General features: G+C 44.7%; 1 protein-coding gene across 1 annotated transcript in view; it reads right to left on the bottom strand.

Moving 5' to 3' along the window:
- Positions 1–253: 253 nt before the first annotated feature.
- Dync1li1 (dynein cytoplasmic 1 light intermediate chain 1) overlaps positions 254–24,675 on the bottom strand; it is a 35,246-nt gene continuing 10,824 nt past the window's right edge. Inside the window, 12 exon segments of the mRNA XM_032911005.1 lie at positions 254–1,178; positions 2,752–2,904; positions 3,461–3,581; positions 4,393–4,437; positions 6,557–6,616; positions 8,705–8,816; positions 9,174–9,309; positions 11,002–11,095; positions 14,927–15,096; positions 17,992–18,189; positions 18,192–18,221; positions 18,885–19,001. Of these exon segments, the coding sequence (XP_032766896.1) occupies positions 1,066–1,178; positions 2,752–2,904; positions 3,461–3,581; positions 4,393–4,437; positions 6,557–6,616; positions 8,705–8,816; positions 9,174–9,309; positions 11,002–11,095; positions 14,927–15,096; positions 17,992–18,189; positions 18,192–18,221; positions 18,885–19,001 (1,349 nt within the window). The 3' untranslated portion in view covers positions 254–1,065.

Here is a 24,675-nt window from a genome sequence, read left to right as displayed (position 1 = left end):
AGGTCAGCACAAGATATATGGCATCTTGTCTCAAAAACCAACAAAACCAACGAAAACCCAGCTGTAATTCTCTATGCCCGTGGGAGAAGGGACTGAAGGAAAACTCCCAAACTCAGGAAGCTTGTGAGTGACTTCCATTTGTCTGAGGAAGATCAGAGTCTTAACAGCCCTGTCCAGTCAAACATTCCACATTACTAACAAATTCCACTCCTTTGCTGACAAGTCAAACTGGAATGTAAGAAAAGGCAACACGTTATTTGACCCTGAATGCAGAGAATAAATACTTTATTAACTGATTACAGTTGAAAGTCATGAACAAAAAGGAGTATATTAAGGCAGAGCCATATATATACATACATATATATAGATATATATATGTGTATAAACAACTGCAAAGCCAGTTCTCTCTTCACGTTCACAACCTCTGCATCTCTCGCCCTCAGGCGGTGTGCTTTCTTTCTCTTGATTAAAGGAGCCTCTTGGCCACTGGTTCTGGTCCATTTGATAGTGGCTCATGGGTCACGGAGTGCGCGACTGTGAGTTTCTCAGCACATCGCAGGCGTCACCACACAGCTGTTGGTTGGTGTGCGAAATCTGACAACTGACCAGTCTTCTTCAGAAAAACATGGTATCTTTAAAAGTGATTGGAATAGTCTTACCTGAAAAAAGTGTAGACTTCTGAGTCAATCAACTGCCAAAATTACATATTTTCTGCCCGTCCCTAATGTCCCTGTCTGGCTTATGTCGCCTAGGGGACAGGATCACCTAGTTCTACTGCAGTCTTAGACAGTTTTTTTTTTTTTTTTAAATCAAAATTTCTTCCTTTTGCAGAATGGCAATGCAAACAGTTATTCTACATAATGTAAAACTGTCTTTCTTCTGTGTAGCTTCTCTTTTAAAAATGGGCAGCCACAAAAAAAAAAAAAAAAAAAAAAAAAAAAAAGGACATAAGCTTTGTGTGTAAAAAAGCTTCCGTCCCGCCCATCATAATTCCAACTGGGAAGGAGAGGGCAGAGACAAGCTGTAGTCACCCGGAAGAACGAACAAACGGCTTTGTTTGGTGTTTCAGGAGGCTTCTCCTTCCGTAGGAGATGGAGGTGTTGTAGGAGAAACAGAAGCAGGTTTCCGTGTGATTCTGTCGAGCTCGGCATGAACATCTGAGAGCACAGGTTTCTGGCCTACAGTGCATTTCAAGAAGAAAGAACAAGAGTTAGAGTCCTCCCCGGAGCACTGACCAATGCTTTCACTGACTATGCTTCCTACTAAGACACAGTCCTCCCCGGAGCACTGACCAATGCTTTCACTGACTATGCTTCCTACTAAGACACAGTGCTCCCCAGAGCACTGGCCACTGTTTTCACTGACAATAGACTCATACTAAGGCTGCCTATGATGGATCAGGCAGAGGACTGCTGAGCTCAAGGTCGAGTAGGCTTCATATCAGGAGCCTGTCTTGGGAGTTGGAGTGTCAAGTGAAAACAGCAGCCACACAGGGCAGCCCATGCCCACAATCCCCACACCCAGGAGTCTGAGAGAGGTAGGCTACCATTAAGACCACAGCTAACCTGGGCTACATCCTGAGTTTGAGGCCCTATCTCAAAAATAAAACAAAACAAACAAACAAAACAAACCAACAATAAAAAACTTTATGTAGCCTACTGAATTATATAAACATCCTTAAAAATACAGGTCCTTGGGGGCTGGAGAGATGCATCTGTTAAAGCACTCGCTCTTCCAGAGGTCCTGAGTTCAATTCCCAGCAACCACATGGTGGCTCACAGCCATCTGTAATGGGATCTGATGCCCTCTTCTGGTGTCTGAAGACAGCGACAGTGTACCCACATACATAAAATAAATAAATCTTAAAAAACAAACAAACAAACGAACAAAAAGCAGGTCCTTGTTTTGAACTGAGGGCAGGGCAGGGTACCCGTTCCTTACCCTCATACGTGGGTTTTGCTCTATCTTAGGGCATAGGGCAGTGAGCAATCAACAGCGAACAGCAGATCTGTGATCTGGAAGGAGACAGGGCAGCTGCCTCCAAACGAGCAGAGGACGGAGGACAGGAGACCCAGGGCCCTCTAATCTGACAAGGAGCAACAGGAGCCAACTCCCTGAAACTCTGGTCATTCTCCAATCTTTAAATGCAGGGGCTGGTGTGATGGTGGCAGGTAAAGGCACTTGCCGCCAAGTCTGATGACCTGAGTTTGATCCCTGGAACCCACACGGTAGAAGAAAACTCCCCACAGAAGTTAATATACAATATGACCCAGGAACTCTAACATCAAATACTGCTCCAACTAATTAAAAAAAAAAAAGAAAAAGATACAAGGCAGGCAGTGGTAGTAAATGGCCATGAATTCAAAGCCAGCCTGGAATACAGAGCTAGGTCCAGGACAGCCAGAGAAAAATATAAATTAAAACAAGCCAAATAAAATGTGGTGTGTCCACACAATGGTGTATTATTGAGCCGTGATAGAAAGCAGCTCTGCTACAGGTTAGTACATGAAGGAACCTCAGAAACAGAACAAGACATGCGGCTAAGACTGGAGTTACATCTGAATGCCCAGCCTGGCTGACCCAGAGAGAAGGCAGGTTAGTGGCCCAGAGACTGGGAGACACAGAAAGTCTGAGTCTGAGTCTGAACCCGGTCTGAAATCAGATCCTCTGACAGTTTCTAAAGGCACATGTGACTCCGTCATGCTCGGCGAGGTTACGTGCCGACCACAGGCCCTGCTCGGGCAGTTCTACCTGACTTCTTGGCGGATGGCGGCAAACTCGTGCTTGCACCTGCAGCCCCTCCTCCAGGACTGCCCCCGACCCCGGGGCCTCCAGGAGAGCCAGTCTTCTTACTCAGCAGACTGTTGAAGAAATTTGCCAGGACCCCTTCGCTGGTTGCTCCAGCTACAAAACAAACAAACAAAAAGCTTTTTAGAACAAAGATTCCATTTTTCTATAAGTTATTGCAAACTACTCACACTCTCATCAACTCCTACACAAAGCATTCACAAGGACGGTTTTTATTCTTGTGTATTAGTGTTGGGCATGTGTGTGACGTGTGTGAGCGTGTGGGTGGGAGTGAGGTGGCACCGCCCTGCACGTGTGGAGCCAGCAGACACTATGGCGTTGGTTCTCTCCTCCCACCTCTGTGTGCCTGGGACTGAGCTCAGGTTATCAGCTGGATGACAAGAACCTTTACCAGCTAAACCACTCGCTAACCTAGACTGACTACCAAAATTACGCTGTCCAGTGGGCTCTCACAGGTGACAGCTGAGAGCTCTCACCATGAGCTGTGATGTACTGCGAAGATGTTGTCCTGTTTACAGCCTGATTGTGAGCTCCGATCTACAAAGCAAAGCTCACAAAGGATGGTGCAGGAAAGGGACCGTTTAGGTGGGTTGCAGACAAGTGTGCTCATGGAAAATACACTGCACCGCTTCCCCAACGGACAGGGCTCTACCTTTCATGTTGGGATCAATTTTTTTTGATCCTGCAGGGATGGGGGACACGCTGGCAACATTGGATGACACGGATCTGTTTGGTGTTCGAGGAGAGCCTCCAGGGACTCTTGGTGATGCATCCTAGGTAAAAATGGGAAAAGCAAGAATATTACAACTTAAAACCTCCATAACAGTAAAATACTCAGCTACCGTCCCCACCTAAGCTAATGGGCTTTCCCCCACTCACTGACACGTGTTACACGTCTGTCCTCAGGTTAGAGAACCCACAGGCCCATCACATTAGACACCAGTCATGGCACTGGTGGGAAAGGAGTGAGACACTGGATAATGAGGGGCTCTGAGCACAAGCCTGGGAGCCAGAGCGCTTGCAGCCACCAATCTCAGGCAAGTATGTCCTCCCAAGTCCCACTACCCAGCTACAGCACGGAGCTATCCTGTAACTGCACTCCTCTGTAAGATGTCCTGGCGGTTGCCTAGCAAGCGCAAGGCCCTGAGTTCAGTCCCCAGCTCGGAAAAAAGAAAAGAAAAAAAAAAAAAAAGATGTCCTGGCGGTTTGTGAAAGTACACACACACACACACACACACACACACACACACACTCGGCTTGTTATAAAACACACACTGAGAAGATCTTTATCTGATTTCAATGTTCTAAAAAGGAGTGCAGACTCTCTAAAACACCTCACAGTTCCTGATAACCGACTGAATGAATCTTATCCTGAAGCATGTCTCTATGTCTGTGTGGGCATGCGCATGTGTCTGTGCACACGTGTGTGTGTGTGTGTGTGTGTGTGTGTGCATGCATGTGTATGAGAGAGAGAGAGATTAAGTGAGGGAGGGAGGGAGAGAGAGAGAGAGAGAGAGAGACTAAGAGAACTGCAACAGCATGTATTGAGCATTAATAGATGGTCAAAGTCTATTTAATACTGACCACGGGCCTTCCAGCAGCAGTTGGAGGTTGCTTTGCTAAAAGAGACTGGGGAAAAAAAAGAATTATAGTTTAGACATTCATAGTCTACATTACTGTCTTTTTAAAGAAAATATATACAGCTTAACTTTTTCTTTTCCAAGAAAGCAGTTAGGAGCACTGGTTGCTCTCCCAGAGGACCTGGGTTCGATTCCCAGCATCCATATGGCAGGTAGCTGACAACCATGTAAACTCCAGTTGCAGGAGATTCCTCTTCTAGACCCCCCCTTGGGCACCAGGCACACACATGGTACACATACACATATGCAGGCTAAACCCTCATATACAAAATATACTAAATCTAAAATATAATTGATTTAATTTTTAAAAGATTAAAAGCCATCTGTAGCAAGATGGTTAAAGGTGTAGAGACAGACAGTTGTCATCTTCCCTGGTGACCTGAGTTCAATCCCCAGGAGGACCAACCCTCAAAAGTGTCTTCTGATAATACAGGAGCTGTGGTGTACATGCATACAGAGCTGTGGTGTACATGCATACAGGAGCTGTGGTGTACATGCATACAGGAGCTGTGGTGTAGATGCATACAGGACCTGTGGTGTACATGCATACAGGAGCTGTGGTGTACATGCATACAGGAGCTGTGGTATAGATGCATACAGGAGCTGTAGTGTACATGCATACAGGAGCTGTGGTGTACATGCATACAGGAGCTGTGGTGTACATGCATACAGGACCTGTGGTATAGATGCATACAGGACCTGTGGTGTACATGCATACAGGAGCTGTGGTGTACATGCATACAGGAGCTGTAGAGTACATGCATACAGGAGCTGTGGTATACATGCATACAGGACCTGTGGTGTACATGCATACAGGAGCTGTGGTGTACATGCATACAGGACCTGTGGTATAGATGCATACAGGACCTGTGGTGTACATGCATACAGGACCTGTGGTGTACATGCATACAGGACCTGTGGTATAGATGCATACAGGAGCTGTGGTATAGATGCATACAGGAGCTGTGGTATAGATGCATACAGGAGCTGTGGTGTACATGCATACAGGAGCTGTGGTGTACATGCATACAGGAGCTGTGGTGTACATGCATACAGGAGCTGTGGTATAGATGCATACAGGAGCTGTGGTGTACATGCATACAGGAGCTGTGGTGTACATGCATACAGGAGCTGTGGTATAGATGCATACAGGAGCTGTAGTGTACATGCATACAGGAGCTGTGGTATAGATGCATACAGGAGCTGTGGTATACATGCATACAGGAGCTGTGGTGTACATGCATACAGGAGCTGTGGTGTACATGCATACAGGAGCTGTGGTGTACATGCATACAGGACCTGTGGTGTACATGCATACAGGAGCTGTGGTGTACATGCATACAGGAGCTGTGGTGTACATGCATACAGGAGCTGTGGTGTAGATGCATACAGGAGCTGTGGTGTAGATGCATACAGGAGCTGTGGTATAGATGCATACAGGAGCTGTGGTGTACATGCATACAGGAGCTGTGGTGTACATACAGGAGCTGTGGTGTACATGCATACAGGAGCTGTGGTGTAGATGCATACAGGAGCTGTGGTGTAGATGCATACAGGAGCTGTGGTGTACATGCATACAGGAGCTGTGGTGTACATGCATACAGGAGCTGTGGTATAGATGCATACAGGAGCTGTGGTGTACATGCATACAGGAGCTGTGGTGTACATGCATACAGGAGCTGTGGTGTACATGCATACAGGAGCTGTGGTATACATGCATACAGGAGCTGTGGTATACATGCATACAGGACCTGTGGTGTACATGCATACATGAATACAGGAGCTGTGGTATACATGCATACAGGACCTGAGGTATAGAATACAGGAGCTGTGGTATACATGCTGTGGTATAGATGCATACAGGAGCTGTGGTGTACATGCATACAGGAGCTGTGGTGTACATGCATACAGGAGCTGTGGTGTACATGCATACAGGAGCTGTGGTATACATGCATACTTCACCCCATCTCAAACACATGAAACAGATACATAGCATAATAAAAATCTAAGTATAAGATAGCTATATAAATGTACCTAGGGTTGAGGGCAAACGAAAGCATCTACGAATACTGAATTCCACTGAGACTACCTCTAATGTAGCTTCATACCTGTAGCTTCATAAGAAACACTTGGTCATCTTCTGCCATAATCTCCTTCTCATGCACAAACTGGAAGGAGTAGGAAGAATGCTGTGAGTAGCTGAACACATTTTGCTAACACCTCTAGTAACTGACGGTACAGCTTAGACTAACGAAAAATGGTTCAATCGAGAACTTGAACTTTACCGCTACGTACATAAGTGATGCCCTTGTTAGCTTTACATTGAAAGCTACTCATGGTCACTCTATTGAAAGCTCAACCCTAGAGCCACAGGACTTTCAGCCATGCCTATTTAATTTGGGGTCCAGCAATGGGGTGTTCTAAGTGAGTCAGGAATATCTCAATGCATGAATGCCACTTATCCCTGATTTCCCTGAAATAAAAAAAGTTCTTCTATGGCTTCCTAAGAAGAAACTGCAAGTGTTACACATGTGATCGGTTTACTTCCCCTACAGGGGCTGTGAGCCTTTCAAAGGTTAAGTCACATTACATCACTCCTTTGTTCAAATTCTGCAAGTGTCCATCTCACTGCAGCCTAGATAAAGCCCCCAGGGTCTTAACTCAGCCTCTCCCCTCCAGTGCCTGCCCACCTCTCAACTCTTCTCAGTGTCTGTCTTCTGTGGACTTTCCTTCAGTGGAGTACATACACTTTCAGATCCGTCACCTTCACAACAGTCCCTTCTTTTTGTATGGTATGGGGATGAAATGTGGAACCTCAGACACTACAAGAGCTTTTACCCCTGAATTGTAGCCTGGCTCTGATACTCTCCCTTCCTTTCAGAGTGGCTATCCTAAAAAAGCTGCCCTCAGGCCCAGCCTTCTTAGTCCACCTCCAGATCCTGCTTATTTCCACAGCTGAGAACTCCTTACCACTTGCTGGATGACCTACGTATTGGAGCTCATGTTACTGTTTTAAGATAGGATCTCACTCTGCAGTCCAGGCTGGCTTGGAACTCAAAGCCTAGCCTCAAACATGTGGCAAGCCTCCCAGCTGTGCTTCCCAAGAGCTGGGGTTACGGGCGCCTAGCAGCGGGCCCAGCTACAGGTCAGCTTATTACTGTACACATAGCCTCCTCCTTCCTATGGCATTTTGTACCTAAACAGTAGCTAAGTGCAATGACTGGAAGAAAAGGACACCGTAAAGCTTAGTCTTGGCACTGAAGAGATGGCTCAGCAGTTAAGAATGTGCGCTGATGTTGCAAAGGACCTGATTTTGGTTTCCAACACCAACATTGTGTAGCTCACAGCTCACTGTAAGTCCAGCTCCAGGGGATCCAATGCCCTCTCCTGACCGCTAGAGGCAACTGTGCTCCTGCACATACACCAACACCAACTCACACGCCTACACAAATAGAGGGGACGTTTCTGTATGGTTTCCTCCTTTTGAAGTGTGTATTTCTTTTAAGAGCTATCCAAACCAAACCAGCATGCTGATGCACTTTTCACTGAGCTCGCTTTCCCACCACTAACAACCCACACACAGGAAATGGACACCTACAGTGAGAGCGCTTCAACTCAATAAGGTTCGTGGTACAGACTACATCAGGAGCATTCTTTCCTAAAGTGCTGGGCTAAGTCTCTGAGGAGGATTACATGTAAATACTCATCTTTGTCACTTTCAGAAACAGCTCTATCTGTATTTATCTACTGAACGCTATGTATATACAGCTTAACACAAAGTCATGATGCACACATTAGTCATAAAACCTGAGTCAAGACTAAAGCAAAATGAGAAGGTTTAGATAGCTATGGCCAATACAGGTGACCAGTGACGATGGCCACGATCCACAGTAACGCTCAATGGCAGAAAGGAGAGAATCCTTGCAGTAATGCTTTCGTGGCTCTGGGAAGAGCTGTAGTCTCTGAAGTCCACAGCTTCCATCTACTCTAACTGCTCAAGATCTCCATGCCAAGCTGTGGTTTCCAAAGTGTGTAGAAATGGATTCAGTGCCAGCGTCTGCAAAGGTAAATAAATGTACGAGGCACAACACTAGGCAACTGGGTAGCGCCTGCCTGACATTTGCGGGACAGATGCCTGCACAAACCACTAAACAACTCTTCTGACGGCAAAGAGAATGTCTTCTCCCTGTGCCCTCAACATCAGACTGCCCTCCCCTCAGCTTCAGTCTAGGTATCAAGGCCATTTTAAGACTTACCTTTCGGACAGGAGGTTTGGTTATGATGTCTTCAAAATTATCTTCTATTTTCAAAGTTTGAAAATTTTCATGTAATATTCCTATTTTCTTATCATTATCCCACCCTGCTGGACTGGAGAGAAAAGCACATAAAACTATCAGCCATTTACACATCACTCTTTCATTTACCCCTAGATCATTTTTGGAGAGTCGCGGGTGCACAGCACTAGGGACGGAGCCTAGGGCTCTGTGTATGCAGAGGGGTGCTACCCACTGAGCTACAGCCCCAGGGATCCAAGGCAGGACTTCATGCATGCTAGAAAAGCATTCTACCAGCCCTCCCAGGAGGAATGTAAGACCAAGTCCACATTCTGTATTTGGTCATCATTTACTGTAACAGCTGAGCTACGAACCATCCCCTGACCCAGGCTCCAGTCCCTGGCAGACACTGAGCACCAGTGCAGGATAACTGCGCTTTGAGTGCACTTACATGAACACTGCGTCCTTTTCCACCACCACCGCAGGGATCTTGTAGGGGAACCCGTACAGCTTCTGGACGATGTATTTATAAACTAAATCTATGTTCTTGTTCTCTTTGACGGACGTGTAAATCAGCGCTGCACCGTCTAACCAGCTCATTAAGGAGAACAGTATGCACTTCATAAGGCACCATAAACCACATTTCAGGGGAACATGCGTATGTATATACACATGGCAGTGCTTAGGGGGAATGTCCTGGGTGTCTAATGTGCTGATACAGTCAGCAAGAAGTTCTGAGGTACCCAGCATTCAGGAAGGAGAAGCAGGACGATCACAAGTTCTAAGTCATCTTCAGCTAGACAGAAAGTTTGAGGCTAGTCTGGTACATGCGACCCTGTCTCAAAAAAAGAATTTCAGCCAGGCAATGGTGGCATGTGCCTTTAATTGCAGCATGTGGAAGGCAGAGACAGATGGATCTCTGAGTTTGAGACCAGCCTAGTCTTCAGAGCAAGTTCCAGGACAGCCAGAGCCACACAAAGAAACCTGGTCTTGAAAAGCCAAATAACAGTAATTTAGAAAGAGTCTCCTGTGTCGGTTTGTAAGGGTTTGGCTTATAGACTGTGCCTGCAGAAAGCCCATCTCCAGTGACACACATCCTCTAACAAGGCCACACCATCTAACTGTCCTGCAGCAGCACAGCCAACTGGGAACCAAGCGATCAGACACAGGAGCCTGTGCAGGACACCTTCATTCCAACTGTCACAACCTGATAATCACTTTTCTTAAGCACACTTCTTTAAACATTTTATTTATTTATTATGTATACATCACACAGCTTTCTGCCTGCATGTATGCACCTGCAGGCCAGAAGAGGGCATCAGATCCCATTACAGATGGTTGTGAGCCACCATGTGGTTGCTGGGAACTGAACTCAGGACCTCTGGAAGAGCAGACAGTGCTCTTAACCGCTGAGCCATCTCTCCAGCCCAAGCACATTCTTTAAACACAGCAAAGTAACAGTAATATGTAAATACTTGCCACCACACTGTAACAGAGCAGGCCAGACCCATTACTTGTACCCCTCTTCCCAATCTTCCGACCCATCCCTAAGTGTGCTACTATAAACAAAGAGAGGCTTCTTCTTCAGCTCATATAAACTGACTTCAGAAAAGCAATGTCTGTTTAAAAAATGGTAGCTGTGGGGTTGGGGATTTGGCTCAGTGGTAGAGCGCTTGCCTCTAGGAAGCTCAAGGTCCTGGGTTCGGTCCCCAGCCCCGAAAAAAAGAAAAAAAAAAAAAAAAATGGTAGCTGCTGACCCAGATGGTTTGGAAAAGGGAGATGTCCACTCTGAAAAGGTCCTACCCAGAGCTGAGTGTAGAGGTGCAGTCTAGAATCCCAATACTTGCAGGCTGAAGCAGGAGGCTCTGGGCTAGGCTAAGCTACACAGTCTGTCTCAAAAGAAAACACATAGCAATACTCCAGAGAAAAGCCAGCTAGCTCCACTCAGCCTGGGGTTTCCTGCCCGTCCTCTCTCTAGACGCCTTGTGTGTCCCAGAAAAGCCCTATGTACCTCTGAGCCCTTCTCCCAGATGAAGATCTGAGAGAGGATCCCTTCAGAACTGGCCTTGACTAAATCTGTTTTTTCCCACTTATCCACACTCCACCTCCAAAGAGAGCAGAGAGAGAACAGAACAAACCTACGATTCCAGTAACAACACTTCAGAATGCCATATGTGAGTGACCTGACACTCAAGGAAAGGTGGAATAATGCTCACAGAATTTCTATAAGTCCATCATAATTGTTTTTTTGCTTAGTAGGGCACTCTGTTGAAGGATACACTGTAAACAGAACTTGCGGATGTGTGACTGGATAAAATCGAAGTGTTCATCTCTATAGTCATGTTCTTTCTCCAAGACACTAATGGCATCACACTGTGGAGATAAAGCAATCATCAGACGGCATTACAGCAACTTTAACCACCGCAGTCCAATAGGTCAATGTAAACAATCAAACACTTCAACTGTTGACAGGGGAACATAACGAGTCACCACTACACTATGGTAAGAGATGGGCAGGACCTGCAATATCAACAGACAACCTTGACAATATTGGCCTCTGTGTCACAGTCAGTCTGGCCACAATGCTCCAGACAGTGGAGAACATGAAGGAATCAAGACCAGCAGAGCTACATCCAGTGGTCTCATGTGGCATTCAGGCGCCATTCTCCTACAATGACGGAATTCAGTCTAAGCCACGCCAGCTCTACAGAACATGGTGGTACTCTCCCTTCCATCTGGCCTCACCATAACATTGTGAGGCTGGCTGTGAAAGGCCCCGCACGTGAGCAGGAACAGTTCTGCCTTGCTGCAGAGAAACTAAGGAAGATGAAGTGTTTAATTAACCATGATGACACCCAAGTAATTTTCACTGCACCCCTTCCAAACTGAAGGTGTAGAATATAAAAAGCATTTATCCTGTTAATTATTCTGTGCAACATTAGTCTGAGGTCACATGTCATACAGAGTTGTCATACACACGTTACAGAACAGTCTTCCTATGTAATCATGAACACCTGCTTGCTCATTTTATAAACCACTGAGCAACACCTCAAATGATTAAAGAACTTCACTGTACTGGCGACTGACTGGTACTGTTTGGTGAAGTATGACAATTTACTAAAGAGCTTTTAACCTAAATAAAGGACTGAGAATGGAGCTCAGTAGCAGAGTATGTGTGAGCCCCTGGGTTTAATTCCCAGCATCCTCTCCCTCCATAAAAAGGGTTAACTGAGCTGGGCTTGGTGGCTCACTGCATTTCACAAAACCTTAAGACACCATCAGGTGCGCTTTAGTGTATAAGCACTAAAAAAGTGCAGAGAATGTGTAGGGAAAGTTAGGGAACGGAAACAAAACATTAGAGCACCAACAGTGTGTGTCCTCAAAGGGACAGCAGTGTGACAACCACATTGGCGTAAAGAATGACAGTGGTGAAGTGGCTCAGTAGCTGTCACCTACTGGGAAGCCTGACATCCTGCATTCCATCCAGGTCCCAAAGAATGGAGAAGAGACCCAATGCCCACAAATTGTTCTCCGACTTCCACAGTTACTATAGAAACGCTCAACACATGCAAAATAAATATCACCACCACCACCTCTATCATCTTTTAAGACTGAACACAGGGATTCAGGGAGACTGTTTTTTTTTTTTTTTTTTTTTTTTTTTTTTTTTTCTTTTCTTTTTTTTTTTGGAGCTGGGGACCGAACCCAGGGCCTTGTTTCTTTTTTTTTTTTTTTTTTTTTTTTGCTTTTTTTCCGCTAGGCAAGTGCTCTACCACTGAGCTAAATCCCCAGCCCCTAGGGAGACTGTTTCTTACATGTCAGGTCCAGATAGTCATTTCAGTTAATTCCCCTCTGCACCCCATGGACAGGGTTTCTCTGAGTAGCCCTGGTTGTTTTAGAACTCAGTACGTAGACCAGTCATTTATTAAAGACTCAAGTCCCCTTAAACTCAGTGCTTTTCCTTTAAAATACAGAACTGTTTTTTATAAATCAAGTTGTGGTTTTAAAACCCTGACAAACATGGGAATAAGTAGCTGTTGAACTGTACACAGATCCCAGGTATGTGAAATTCTACAGAAAAGACCTCACATCACACCCCACCAAATCACCATAGAAAAACAGATACCAAGTTTTCACTTCTTTAAAAACCTCCATCCCGGGGTTGGGGATTTAGCTCAGTGGTAGAGCGCTTGCCTAGCAAGCACAAGGCCCTGGGTTCGGTCCCCAGCTCCGAAAAAAAAAAAAAAACAAACCTCCATCCCACTCCTTATTACTGATAATTTGTAAAATTTAAAACTTAAGCCAAGCCTTTAGTTTTTTATCATTTTTATCCCAAAGATGAAAAACCTTGGGACCCTCGTCTCATCACGTGCATCTTTTCCAGTGTAAACATCAAGGCAGAGCGTCCACCTAGCATATCCAAGGCCTGGGTTTCAGTGGAAGGGAATAGAGCAGTTGCTGTCCTGAAACTTTCTCAACTACCCCACATGGACTAAAAACACGTTACTTAGTACCAAGGGGAAAGAAAGTGGGCTTTGGCAGGTAAGTTATGCCTTAAAGGAAGTATCTTTTCATTGAAAAATATATTCAATAAAAGAATAAGTTAAGAGAAATTTTTGTTTGTTTTGTAAGTATGAGACAAGGTCTAGCTATGTAACACAGGCTGGTCTGCAGCTCACGAGCTTCCTGACTCCTGAAAGCTGGGATTCGGGTGTGTATCCAGTAAGCCAACGGAATTTTGAAAACAGTGATTCTGTCAGCACCTTTTCATAAATACACAAAGAACAAGTTCATATCAATATTACATAACAGGCGATACAAGGAGTTTAAAAGACTATGGATACAATGTTACCTAAAATGCTTGCCTAGCTACACAAGGCTCTAGGTTCATCCTGATCCTGGGGTGCAGGACTGGGGAAGGGTGGCATTCATCTGAAAATACTTAACTCCTCTAACATTAAGAAATTAGTACAAGGGCTGGAGAGATGGCTCAACAGTTAAGAGCACTGTCTGCTACTTTTTCAGAGGTCCTGAGTTCAATTCCCAGCAAACACATGGTGGCTCACAACTATGTATCCTAGGTTCTGATGCCCCCTTCTGGCCTGCAGGCATATATGCTAATAGAGCTCACATGTACATTAATAAATAAATAAATAAGAAAAAAATTCTAGCTTTAAAATGGAAAGAACAATAAGTGGGTGGAGGGCACCTTTAATGCCAGCGCTAGAGACAGAGGGAGCAGAGTTCCTGGTCAGCCAAGGTGAGACAGTGAGAGCTTGTCTCAAAACAAAAGAAATGAACCAAAACCAAAGAGCAAAAAGATATTTTACTTATAAAAATACTAAGCCTTGTTGTGGTTTGCCTTGGAGTTCTCTCTGAATTTGTAAAATAAAGGCAAGAGCTCAAGATTTGGGCAGAGGGAGGAGTCAGGAGGGGGAGGAGTCATGAGGGGAGGAGTCAGGGGAGGAGAAAGGAAAGAAGCGAGGAGAGAGTTGTCGTGGGAGAAGGAGAAGCTGGAGACCTGGCAAATAAAAGGTGCAAGGGATGAAGGATTTGGGAGCTAGGAATAGGACAGTGTAGGGTGGATCTGCCCAATCTAGACGCTAGATTGTTTTCATATTAATTGAGTTGCGTTTTCTTTGTACTGGCCGATTGGGGTTGGAGAGGAAACTGCAACAAACTGCAACAAAGCCTTTATGGGCTGGAGAGATGGTGCAGGAGGTAAGAGCACTGGATGTTCTTCTACAAGATCCAGGTTCAATTCTTGGGTCCCCTCATGACAGCTCACGATCATCTACAACTCCAGTCCCAGGAGCCCTGATCCCCTCAGACCTCTGAGGGTACTGCATGCACAGACATACAGGGAAGAGTAAAACAATAATAAATAAGCCATCATGTCACCTGTAACTGTTTCTAAGGAACTAACGGTATAGTGAGGTCTAACCAAAGTTCTGAAGATGAACTTCAACCAAGAACAATGCATCTGAAATACTATTTTCTGTCAAAGACACCGCTTCAGACCCCAGACACTTCATGAGTGTGGCAGGACATGCTTGTGCCCATCGTCCAGAGACCAGGGCGTGAAGAAAGTGAATCAGATGACAGCCCGTGGACACACGAGACCTGTCTCAAACGAAAACAAGTTGTCTAGGAAAACTAACACCCCCAAAACAAGACAGTTGCAAGGTCAGGAAGCAAACTGACCTTTGTACAGACTACGAGCACTGGCAGGCCCAGGTTGTGTGTGAGTGTGTCTGCGCCCAGGGGTAGGACGACACTGTCATCTCTGTCCTCCTGTGCAGCCGTGGTTCTTCGCTGAGGGGAGGCTGGGAAGTCTTCTCCAGGTTCCACGTACTCTTGGAAGTCTCTAATCACTGCAGGTCAGAGGAAATGGTTTAGAAACAGCGCTAGTGAGCCTTCCTCATCCCTGCCACAACCTAAACTTACTTCTTCTGGGCTTAGATGCCATCCTACATAGGAAAAGAAGCAAAAACCGACTTTAGAAATGCTACATCTACAAAGGAAAAGTATATACAGGCAGGGCACACATTCCTGATTTCGCTCTACACAGCGGGGTTCTGAATAGGGTTAGTTAGCTATATAGGACTTTGGAGGCCAGAGAGATGCTCAGTGGTAAAGGTCCCTGCTGCCAAGCCTGATGACTGAGTTTGATACCTGGGAATCATGAAATAGAAGGAGAGAACCAATTCCTGCAAATGTTCTCTGACCTCCACATGTAGTTTTACCTGAATTCACACACGCAAGTAAAAATATATGATCTATTGTGCATAGGGTTCTCCACGTGTGCACTCCATACACACCCACACACACACACCCACACATACACAAACTGAAGTTTTGGCCCTCTGTTTTCTTTAAAGGAATGAATTACATAGAACTAAACATGGAAGAAAAAGAATCCCCAACTTAAGCACAGTCCTGCAGCTAGACAGATGGCTGCTTTTCTAGAGGACCTGGGCTCAATCCTGAGCACCCACATGGTGTCTAACAATCATCCGTAACTCTAGTTCCAGGGAGTCACCATGGGAGCTAAATATACACAGTACTACACCTGTATTCCTAGCATACCTGAGGCAGGAGTGATCCAGACTGTTCTTAAATCCTCCTGCTTCAGTCTGTAAAGAGCTAAGATTACAGACAAGAGCCACCACACTCTGCTGGGGACTTCTTTCTCTTGTGAGAGGTTCTCCCTATGTGGTTCAGGCTGGCCTGGAATTCACCTCACTCAGCCTCTTGGGCACTGGGAGTGAGCTAGCATGAGCTAGCACGCTCTGCCTGAACACAGATCTTCATTAGGTATGTCCACAACTCCTTGCTGGTTGGAAGTTTCTACCAGGGGCTGGGGAGATAACTAACTTGGAAAAGCACTTGTTGGACAAACACAAGGACTCAAGTTCATATCTCCACCACTCATAGACAAGCTAGGCCCAGTAGTAAGTACGGTCATCCACGCTCTGCTGACGCAGAGACAACCAGATGTCTGCAGTTCACCGGCCAGTGAGCTCCAGGTTCAGTCTCAAAACACAAAGTGGAGAGACTGGAAAGATGGCTCAGCTCTTGCCAGAATTTGGTTCTCAGCGCCACGGTGTAATGCAGAAGTTTGGTCTTTCTTCCTCCCAGCTATGTGCTCCCAGAAATAAGACTCAGACCCAAACGTATTTACGCCTTGGCCACAGAGCTAGGTTCTTCTCTGACCAGATCATAATTTAAAATAACCTGTCTATTTTTCTACATTCTGCCATGTGGCTGGTTATCTGCACTGTTGCCATGAGTCTGTCTCGTCACACCCTCCTGGGTGATGTCCCCTTTATTCTATCCTGAGTTCAGCATCTGCTGGCTTACTTCCGTCTCCTCCTTCTTCAGCTGTAAATCTCTCTTGCCTCTCACTACACTACTTCTCAGACTCCTTTCTCTTCCTGCCAGCATCCCGCCTCGTATCTCCTGATTAGCTCATTGGCCATAGGTTTTTCTATTGACACATGATGCTTCTAAGAGATTCTCCCTACAGTGTAACTTCACCAGCTCCAGGGATCCAAAGTCCTCTTCTAGACTTCCTGTACTCATATATGAACATTTCTTACAACATACACACAAAATTAAAAATAAAGGGGTCAGCAGGCATTGGTGGTGCATGCCTTTAATGCCAGCACTCAGGAGGCAAAGACAGGTAAATCTCTATGAGTTCGAGGCTAGCCTGGACTATAGAGCGAGCGAGTTCCAGGACAGCCAAGGCTACACAAAGAAACTCTGTCTCGAAAAACCAAAATAAATAAATAAATAAAATAAATAAGTAAATCAACCAATTAGTCAATCAATGGGATCTATAGGTCACACCCACACAACCTCATACATAAGAGCGTAAACTAGAAACACACGTGATTCTAATACAACCATGGACTAGGGGTGTTGGGGAAAGAAACAACTTCACAGACAGTGATCATCAATGACAGGAAACTATGATTAAAATCTTTTAAGACAGTGTAGTGAAGTGGCATGTCTGCAACCTCCTCATGGGGGAAGCAGGGGAAGAATTGAGTCTGGCCTAATGTACAAAGGGAGACATTGTTCAAAAAAAAAAATGAACAGACATATGCACAGCAAGAACAACTCACATACAACACACAAGAGTGTGAACTGGAGCACAGAGCAATGGTTCTAAAACAAGCATGGACTGAGGGGAGGAGGGGAAATGACTGCACAGGCAAAGACACCTGCATGCTAATGAACTCTGTAAATAATAAAACCAAATTAGCATCTTTTTATTATGTTAACATCTTTTCATGTACATTTGCTACTAACAAAGTTGATAAGCTACCAGTCCCAAAAATGCTGGAAGTGATAAACTGAAGGAAGGCTCATATTTTTACCAGTAAAAATGATCTTTCAGAATGAAGACAAATAGTCATTTGACAAGAGTAAAACATATTTCTACCAAAGAATTTACCATTATGTTTTTTTTTTTTTTTTTTGGGGAACTTGGGACCGAACCCAGGGCCTCTTAGGCAAGCACCACTGAGCTAAATCCCCAACCCCTGTATATTAAATATTAAAACTCTGTACATCATTCTAACTAAGTTTCAAAATGGTAGTCATTGTATTTCCTTCACTGAATCTTGTTTATAGAGAAAACAATTGGAATGGCTTTTATAGTTAGCTAAGATATCTCAATGGAAGCCCACATTGGCGTGTCTGGTTTTTATAGTCTGCTAAGATATCTCAATAGGAGCCCGAATTTTCTGGCCACTCACACTTCTGCTCCATTTCCTTCATTTCTTCAGGGGGGATTTTCAGTTTGTCAACATGTTCTCTCACCACACTTGCCCACTTCTGTAAGGAATCCAAAGCAGTCCAAGGCTTTGACATATCGACGACCAACATGACCAGAGTGTCCCTCAGAGAAAGGGCATCCAGAGAGAACTTGAGTAGCCCTTTGTGGTATAGGTCTCATCTAAGATCCATACATTACATCTTGTTTGATCTACAAAAAAAAAAACAAAGAATCCAGTTTCTTTTAACAGCACTATTAAGTCATTTAATTATGCACAGGAGATATCTGTTACCATTGATGAAGCTCAACTCTTTGGGTCAAGTGACAGTTCAGAAAGGCTTGACATGATGTAACAGGCATCTACAGGATGAGAGCCCCCTCCCTTTTCCTACTCCTTAATCAGGGTCAAGACAGTAAATATCATGTTTATATTTTACCATCAACAGACAGAGCTGTATATACTCAAGAAATTACCCACTCAGAAAGGTCAGTGTCCTGTGGAAGAAAAAAGGGCTGAGCAAGTGTAAACAACTATGGGGACAATTACAAGTACATATAGGAAAATGGGGGAAGGGAGGAGGGAGGAGGGAGGGTGAGCAAAACAATCACCACACTAAAGGAAAGCGAACTTCAAAACTGAGATTGTTTCTTAAGGCTGACAAGAAGGCTAACTAACATCCTACATGTGAATACCGTAACATGCTTACAACCATACTATCTGAAACTCCTTCACACCAACAGAAACGTGTCTATACATAACTGACCCAAGTGACATCTCAGAGCTCCTGCTGAGCAATGACAAATTGGACAAAAGCCAATTGTGGTGGGGAACAGCAAAGTTCCTCCGAGTTGACTTCAGGAGGCCGCACTCACCATCCCTGTCTTCGTCATGCACATTTAAGTACAAATACTCCAGCCCTCGTCCCTTCTTGTACTCCTCTATCCCCTGGATTCTTCTTATGAGGCTTGTCTTCCCAGCTCCGTCTTCACCTAGACACGTACAGTTAAAAAAGTCAGTGTGATTTCAGTGTGGACACGGGACACTTCATGGCACCATGTGAAGGCCAGCTCACCGGTGTCAGCCACAGCAGTAATCCAACAGAAGATTGCTGGGCAGCTGCACCACTGAGGACACAGACGCCACAGCCACTCCCTTCTCCCAGTGCTAAATCTGGTCCATCCTGCTATAAACGCTGTCTTCCATGGGACAGAGTGACAAAGTAGGATGCCACAGTTTCAGAAAGTAACACATTTACAGCAGCCTAGATTGGTCTGTCTGTAAGGTTCGAAGGGCTCCCTCTTAGCCTCCAGTCTGAAGAATCTCAGCTATATAGAGATACTTTTGTTGTTTAAAGATCAGAGTACAGGCAAACTAACAAAGGATACCACAATCTCGGAGGGCAAGGATGATAACAGAGCCAACACCCTCCTTCTGGGTTTTTAAAAAATATTTACCTTAAAAATTATGTGAATGAGTTCGGGGTGGTGAGGGGAGACACTGTCTGTGGAGGCCAGAGACTCTGACTTCTCTGGACATGGAATTACACATTGTTGTGAGCCACCCAGCATGGGGACTGGGAACCAAGCAGATTCTCAGCAAAAAGCGAATGGTCTCTAAACCACTGAGCTGTTTTTCCAGTACTCTCCATCCCTTCTTTTTGAGAAAAGGTCTCACTGTGTAGCCCAGGTTGATCTCTAACTTAAAATCTGTCCTCGGCTGTGACTATGAGAATGTAACCACTTTTGACCTGGGGACAACTCCCATTGGCCTGATCTGAGTCATACCTACACTGTGGAGAGTACCTGGCCTACTGGACTGATCAGGACAGGGAACTGGGGTCCCCAGCAGAACCATTACTGACCACTGACCATGAGACGCAGGGCTGGGAGAGCAGAGAAGGGACAGTAAGTTGGGCAAGAGAAGAGAAGGAATATGGAACTGACGAAAGTAAGAAATAGCCTTAAAAATATTAATGGCAGGGAAGTATGTGACTTAAACTTGGCAGATAAAAGTTTAAGAACTGGGATGTAACTTAGTTGGCAGTCTTACCTAACATGCAGAGCCTTGGGTTCCCTTCCAGCACAACATGAACTTGGTATAGAAAAGCATGTCTGCAATTCTGTACTTAATAAGTAGAGGCAGAAGGTTCAGGAGTTCAAAGTCAGCCTCAGCTACAAATTGAGTCAGAAACCAGCCTAGACTACAGGAGACCTCTTCCCAATATTTTTCTTCATCATATTTTTAGTGTGTGTGTGTGTGTGTGTGTGTGTGTGTGTGTGAGTACTTTGCCTGCACGTGTCTGTGCAGCAGATGTAGACCTAGTGCCAGTTGAGATGGTGCATGCCTAGTTCCAGGAGAGACGAAAGGCTTTTTTTCAGTTAAAACTCCTTCTTTATTAGATGACTCTAACTTGTATCAAACTGAGAAAAACCTAACCATCACACACTGAGAGCGGTGGTGCACACCTGTACCTAGCACTCAGTAGAATGAGGCAATGTATTGAGAGCTGGAGACTAACCTGGGCCACACAGCTAATTCAAGCCAGGCTTCTATACTATAAACCTCAAACCTCCTAGTCCCAGAAAAGAGGGTACCTCATAGCATTCACTACCATATTTCATAGTGGAGGACTAGTTATTTTCACAAATCATTTCTAGTACTTCATTATGAGCAATAATAGCCATGAATGTGTATGAGAAGTCTGATATTATGTGTACTCACTCACACATACACATGTACATATTAAACAGGGTCAGTATGTTGAAAAGGTGTTTGCACGCTACTGTTCATTGTAGCATTATCTATCCACATGTCAGCATATGAAACCCAATTCAAGTCATAAACAGATTACTGGATTAAAGAAAATTCAGTAAAACCAGGTATGGTAGTGCATATCTATGATCTCAGCATTTAGGACTTGGAAGGCAGGAAGATATGAGTTGGAAACCATCATCAACTTTATGAGTTTGAAACCAGCTTAGGCTACCTGAGACCCTGTCTCAAAAAAAAGTAAAAAAGAACAGACACACAGTAGATCAGTAGATCACTATGGAATCATAAAAGAAATTCTGGCATTTGTGAAAATGGGACTAAACTGTAAGCCAGGGAAAAAAGACAAATACCACAAATACCCTCTTCTATACAGAGCTAGAAGCTGAGCTCACAGAACAAAGTGTGAAGTGCTGGTTCCCAGGATCTGGGGAGCTGGTGAGGCAAAGTCACAAAGGCCACAGTCTCAGGTAGAAAGGAAAGGCAGTATGAGAGCTCTCCTGCCTGCAGTAAGCACCAGGAAGTGCAACACCAAGTCGTGTGGGGACTATGAGGGGACTGCCTAGAATATGCAGCAGTATGGGGGGGGGGGGGACAACACTGCCCAGAGCATGCTGAGGTTTCTTACTACAAGACTGGCAACATAGGACATGACAAGCCATTGCCCAAGGTGCCTATGTCCCACACAGTATGTTGTGCACTGCAAGCATGTATAATTTCACCTAATTAAGAAAAAGAATGTGGCAATTAAATGAGTATTCTGCGCTACTTTTATGTATACTATTAAACTAGCCATCAAAACAAGAGATTAGGTTAAAAACAGTAATATCTATGATAATAACAGTAATTCCCATGATAACCCATCATGCTTAACCGTTGCAAAGTCGGCTATGTCAAAACTGTTGAACTGGTCTTGCAATGTGAATTCTCTTAGCTCTATACCTCATTAGCTTGTCTTTGTAACTGCTTGAGAACTATAAGGAAGAGAATTTCTACCCATCACCCCAGGAGGGAGGCTGGAGCAGATTCTCATGCTAAAAATCATTTTAATTACCCTGTTAGAAGAACTATGGAAATGCTTAAGAGAGCTGCTCCTGCATTCAAACCACACACTAGAAATACAGAAACCCACCTGCCACAGCCAATGCCCTAAGGAGAGAGGAGTCGGCTGACAAGGAAGTCTGACAGCTCTGCAGCAAAGGCAACACTTCAGCCAAACCTTGCAGGATTAATTAACCACCAGGAGTTAATCATTTCAGGAAGAGAAAGTGAGTACAAAAGAAGTGTCCTTCTAACAAGGACAAATAAACACTTAGTGTGGTGGCTCAGCCTCCAGTCCCAAACAGCATCTGTGCAGTGAGATAGGTTCCCAAGCTTGGGCTATGAAGAAAGCAGACAAGGGGACAAACTTGAGGCCAGCATGCCAGGCTAAGAAAGTGAAACTGTCCTTATACCATGGAGAGCTACCAGCAGTTTAGATATTTTAGAGACTGTGTGGCAGAAGCGAGAAGTCAGACTCTTAAATTCAAGTCTGGGGAGCTGGGTAGTGGGTAACGCACTCAGGCAGGCAGGAGCAGGGGGGCTCTCTGAATTCGAGGCCAGCCTGGTCTACAGAGTGAGTTCCAGGACAGCTAGGGCTACCAAGGTTAACTGTCTTGAAAAACAAAAATCAAAAAAAGATTAGGTCTGGGACAGACTTAGTATTCAGGAAGCTAAGGTGGGAAGATTTCAAGTTCGAATCTTGTCCTGGCTGCACAGTAAGTTCAAGCCTAGGCAACTTACTGAGACCCTGTCTAAAATAAAAACAAAACTAAAGGGTCATTAAGATGGCCAGCAGGGATCTGGAGAGATGGCTCAGTGGTTAAAAGCACTCCGCTGCTCTTCCAGAGGTCCTGAGTTCAGTTCCCAGCAACCACATGGTGGCTCACAACCATCTGTAATGAGATCTGATGCCCTCTTCTGGTGTGTCTGAAGACAGCTACAGTGTACTCATATGCATAAAATAAATGAATCTTTAAAAAAAAAAAAAGATGGTCAGCAAGAGTAAAGGAACTTGCCACCAAACCCAACAACCCGAGTTCAGTTCCTTGGACTCACAAGGTGGAAGCAAGAGAGAACTGACTCCTGAGAATGTCCTCTGCTCTCCACATCATGCCAGGGCACATACACCTGTGTGCCAAGGCATGAACACACACACACACACACACACACACACACACACACACACAAAGAAAAGACACATGTACATGGCACAATAACATACACAAAAAAAAAAAAATACTATTTACAGAGTCAAAAAAATCAGTGGAAAAATACACCTCACTAGAAAATAAAAAAAAAAAAAAAAAAAAAAAAAAAAAAAAAAAACAAAAAAAAAAAAAAACAACACCTAAAATTAAAAAAAAGAGAGGGCGGAGGTGTGGCTCTGTGATAGGCCCATCATGCATCAGGCAACATGTTCTACCCTAGAACCACCACCAAACACTAATACGGATACTAATGTAAAATAAAAGTGTGTCTCCTAGCCTTCCTTACCGCCTGCTAACTGTTCTCCACACAGCTCACTAGCACACATGTTCTGTACTTGGTCTCCACATGGGAACTGCAGAGGCCCCATATTGGTCTGTTTTGCTCACTGCCCCACTGCCTAAATAGTGTGACAGAAGTATCTATTCATCTCTAGGCTTCTGCAGAGCAGCCACTGAAAGGTGCCATCAGCTCAGTATGAGTTTCACAAATCCCCTTTCCTACTTTAAATAATAACATGGCCCAGATGTGACAATGTCAGCACACCTTTAATCCAAGCACTCACGCGAGACAGAAGCAGGTGGATCACTCACTGTGAGTTCACCTAACTCAAAAAACAGTTTTTATTGTTAACTGTCTAAAAACCAAAGGGCAAAAAGGATAACAGACAGGAATGTGGACACACATCTCCATTTCTTACACTATGCTTAAAGTAGGTAAGTGGGCTCTATAAAACCAGGAAGTGGGGCTGGAGAGCTGGCTCAGTATAGGATGATGTCGTTACACAGGTGAAGGCAGGTACAAGATAAAACGAGTCCTGCCATTGGACAAGAAGGAAGGATGGGCAGGAGAAAAGTTTTAGAGAGGAGGAAGAGACTGGAGAGAAGGGAGAAGCAGCGGAGAGAACATGGAGGCAGATGTTAAAATTCTTGTCTGCACATTTACAGGTTGTTATGAATATTCTTAAGGGATGGGTGTGTACAGGATTTTGTGCTGTCTAGATGAGAAAATTATATCTTATCAATTGGATCAGAGGTTGTTGTGTTGTGTGTTCGTTCATGTGGAGATTTAAGTTCAAGAGAGTGTGTGGTGGCTGGAGACACGTGTATGTCTGGCATGGTGGCAACCTGCCTTGGGAACTGGATGGGTAGAGAGATTGCTTTCAGGCTCAGAGAGTAGCCATCGGCAGTGTGGTATGGGATGGAGCAAAGCGGGTGAGACGCTTTGCTGACTGAGATGAAGTATCTACCAGATGTCTTGGGGCACTGCAGTGCCTGTCCTCGTGCAGGATAATAGAGTGTCTTTTTTATAATTTGACAGCAACAGCTCAGCTGTTAAGAGCGCCTGCTCTTTCAGAGGACTGGACTTCAGCTCCCAGAATGCCTGTAGGGTAGCTCACAACCACCTGTAACTCCAGCTCCAGAGATCCAGCCTCCAAAGGCATTCATCACACATGCACATACTCAAACACAGGCACATACACATGTACACACATAAAATAAACTTTTCAAAATGAGGCACAGGGCTGGGGATATACATAGCTCAGTGGCTGAGAGCTTGCCTCGCGTGCACAAGACACTGGGTTTGATTTCCAGCCACATGAAGAAAAGTAAATAAATAAACAAACAGGAAAAACAAATATAGTTA

This window comes from Rattus rattus, chromosome 8 (genome assembly GCF_011064425.1).
Source record: "Rattus rattus isolate New Zealand chromosome 8, Rrattus_CSIRO_v1, whole genome shotgun sequence".
NCBI classification, from domain to species: Eukaryota; Metazoa; Chordata; class Mammalia; order Rodentia; family Muridae; genus Rattus; species Rattus rattus.
The sequence above is the reverse complement of the archived record's forward strand: the minus strand, read 5'-3'. Positions and strand labels throughout refer to the sequence as shown.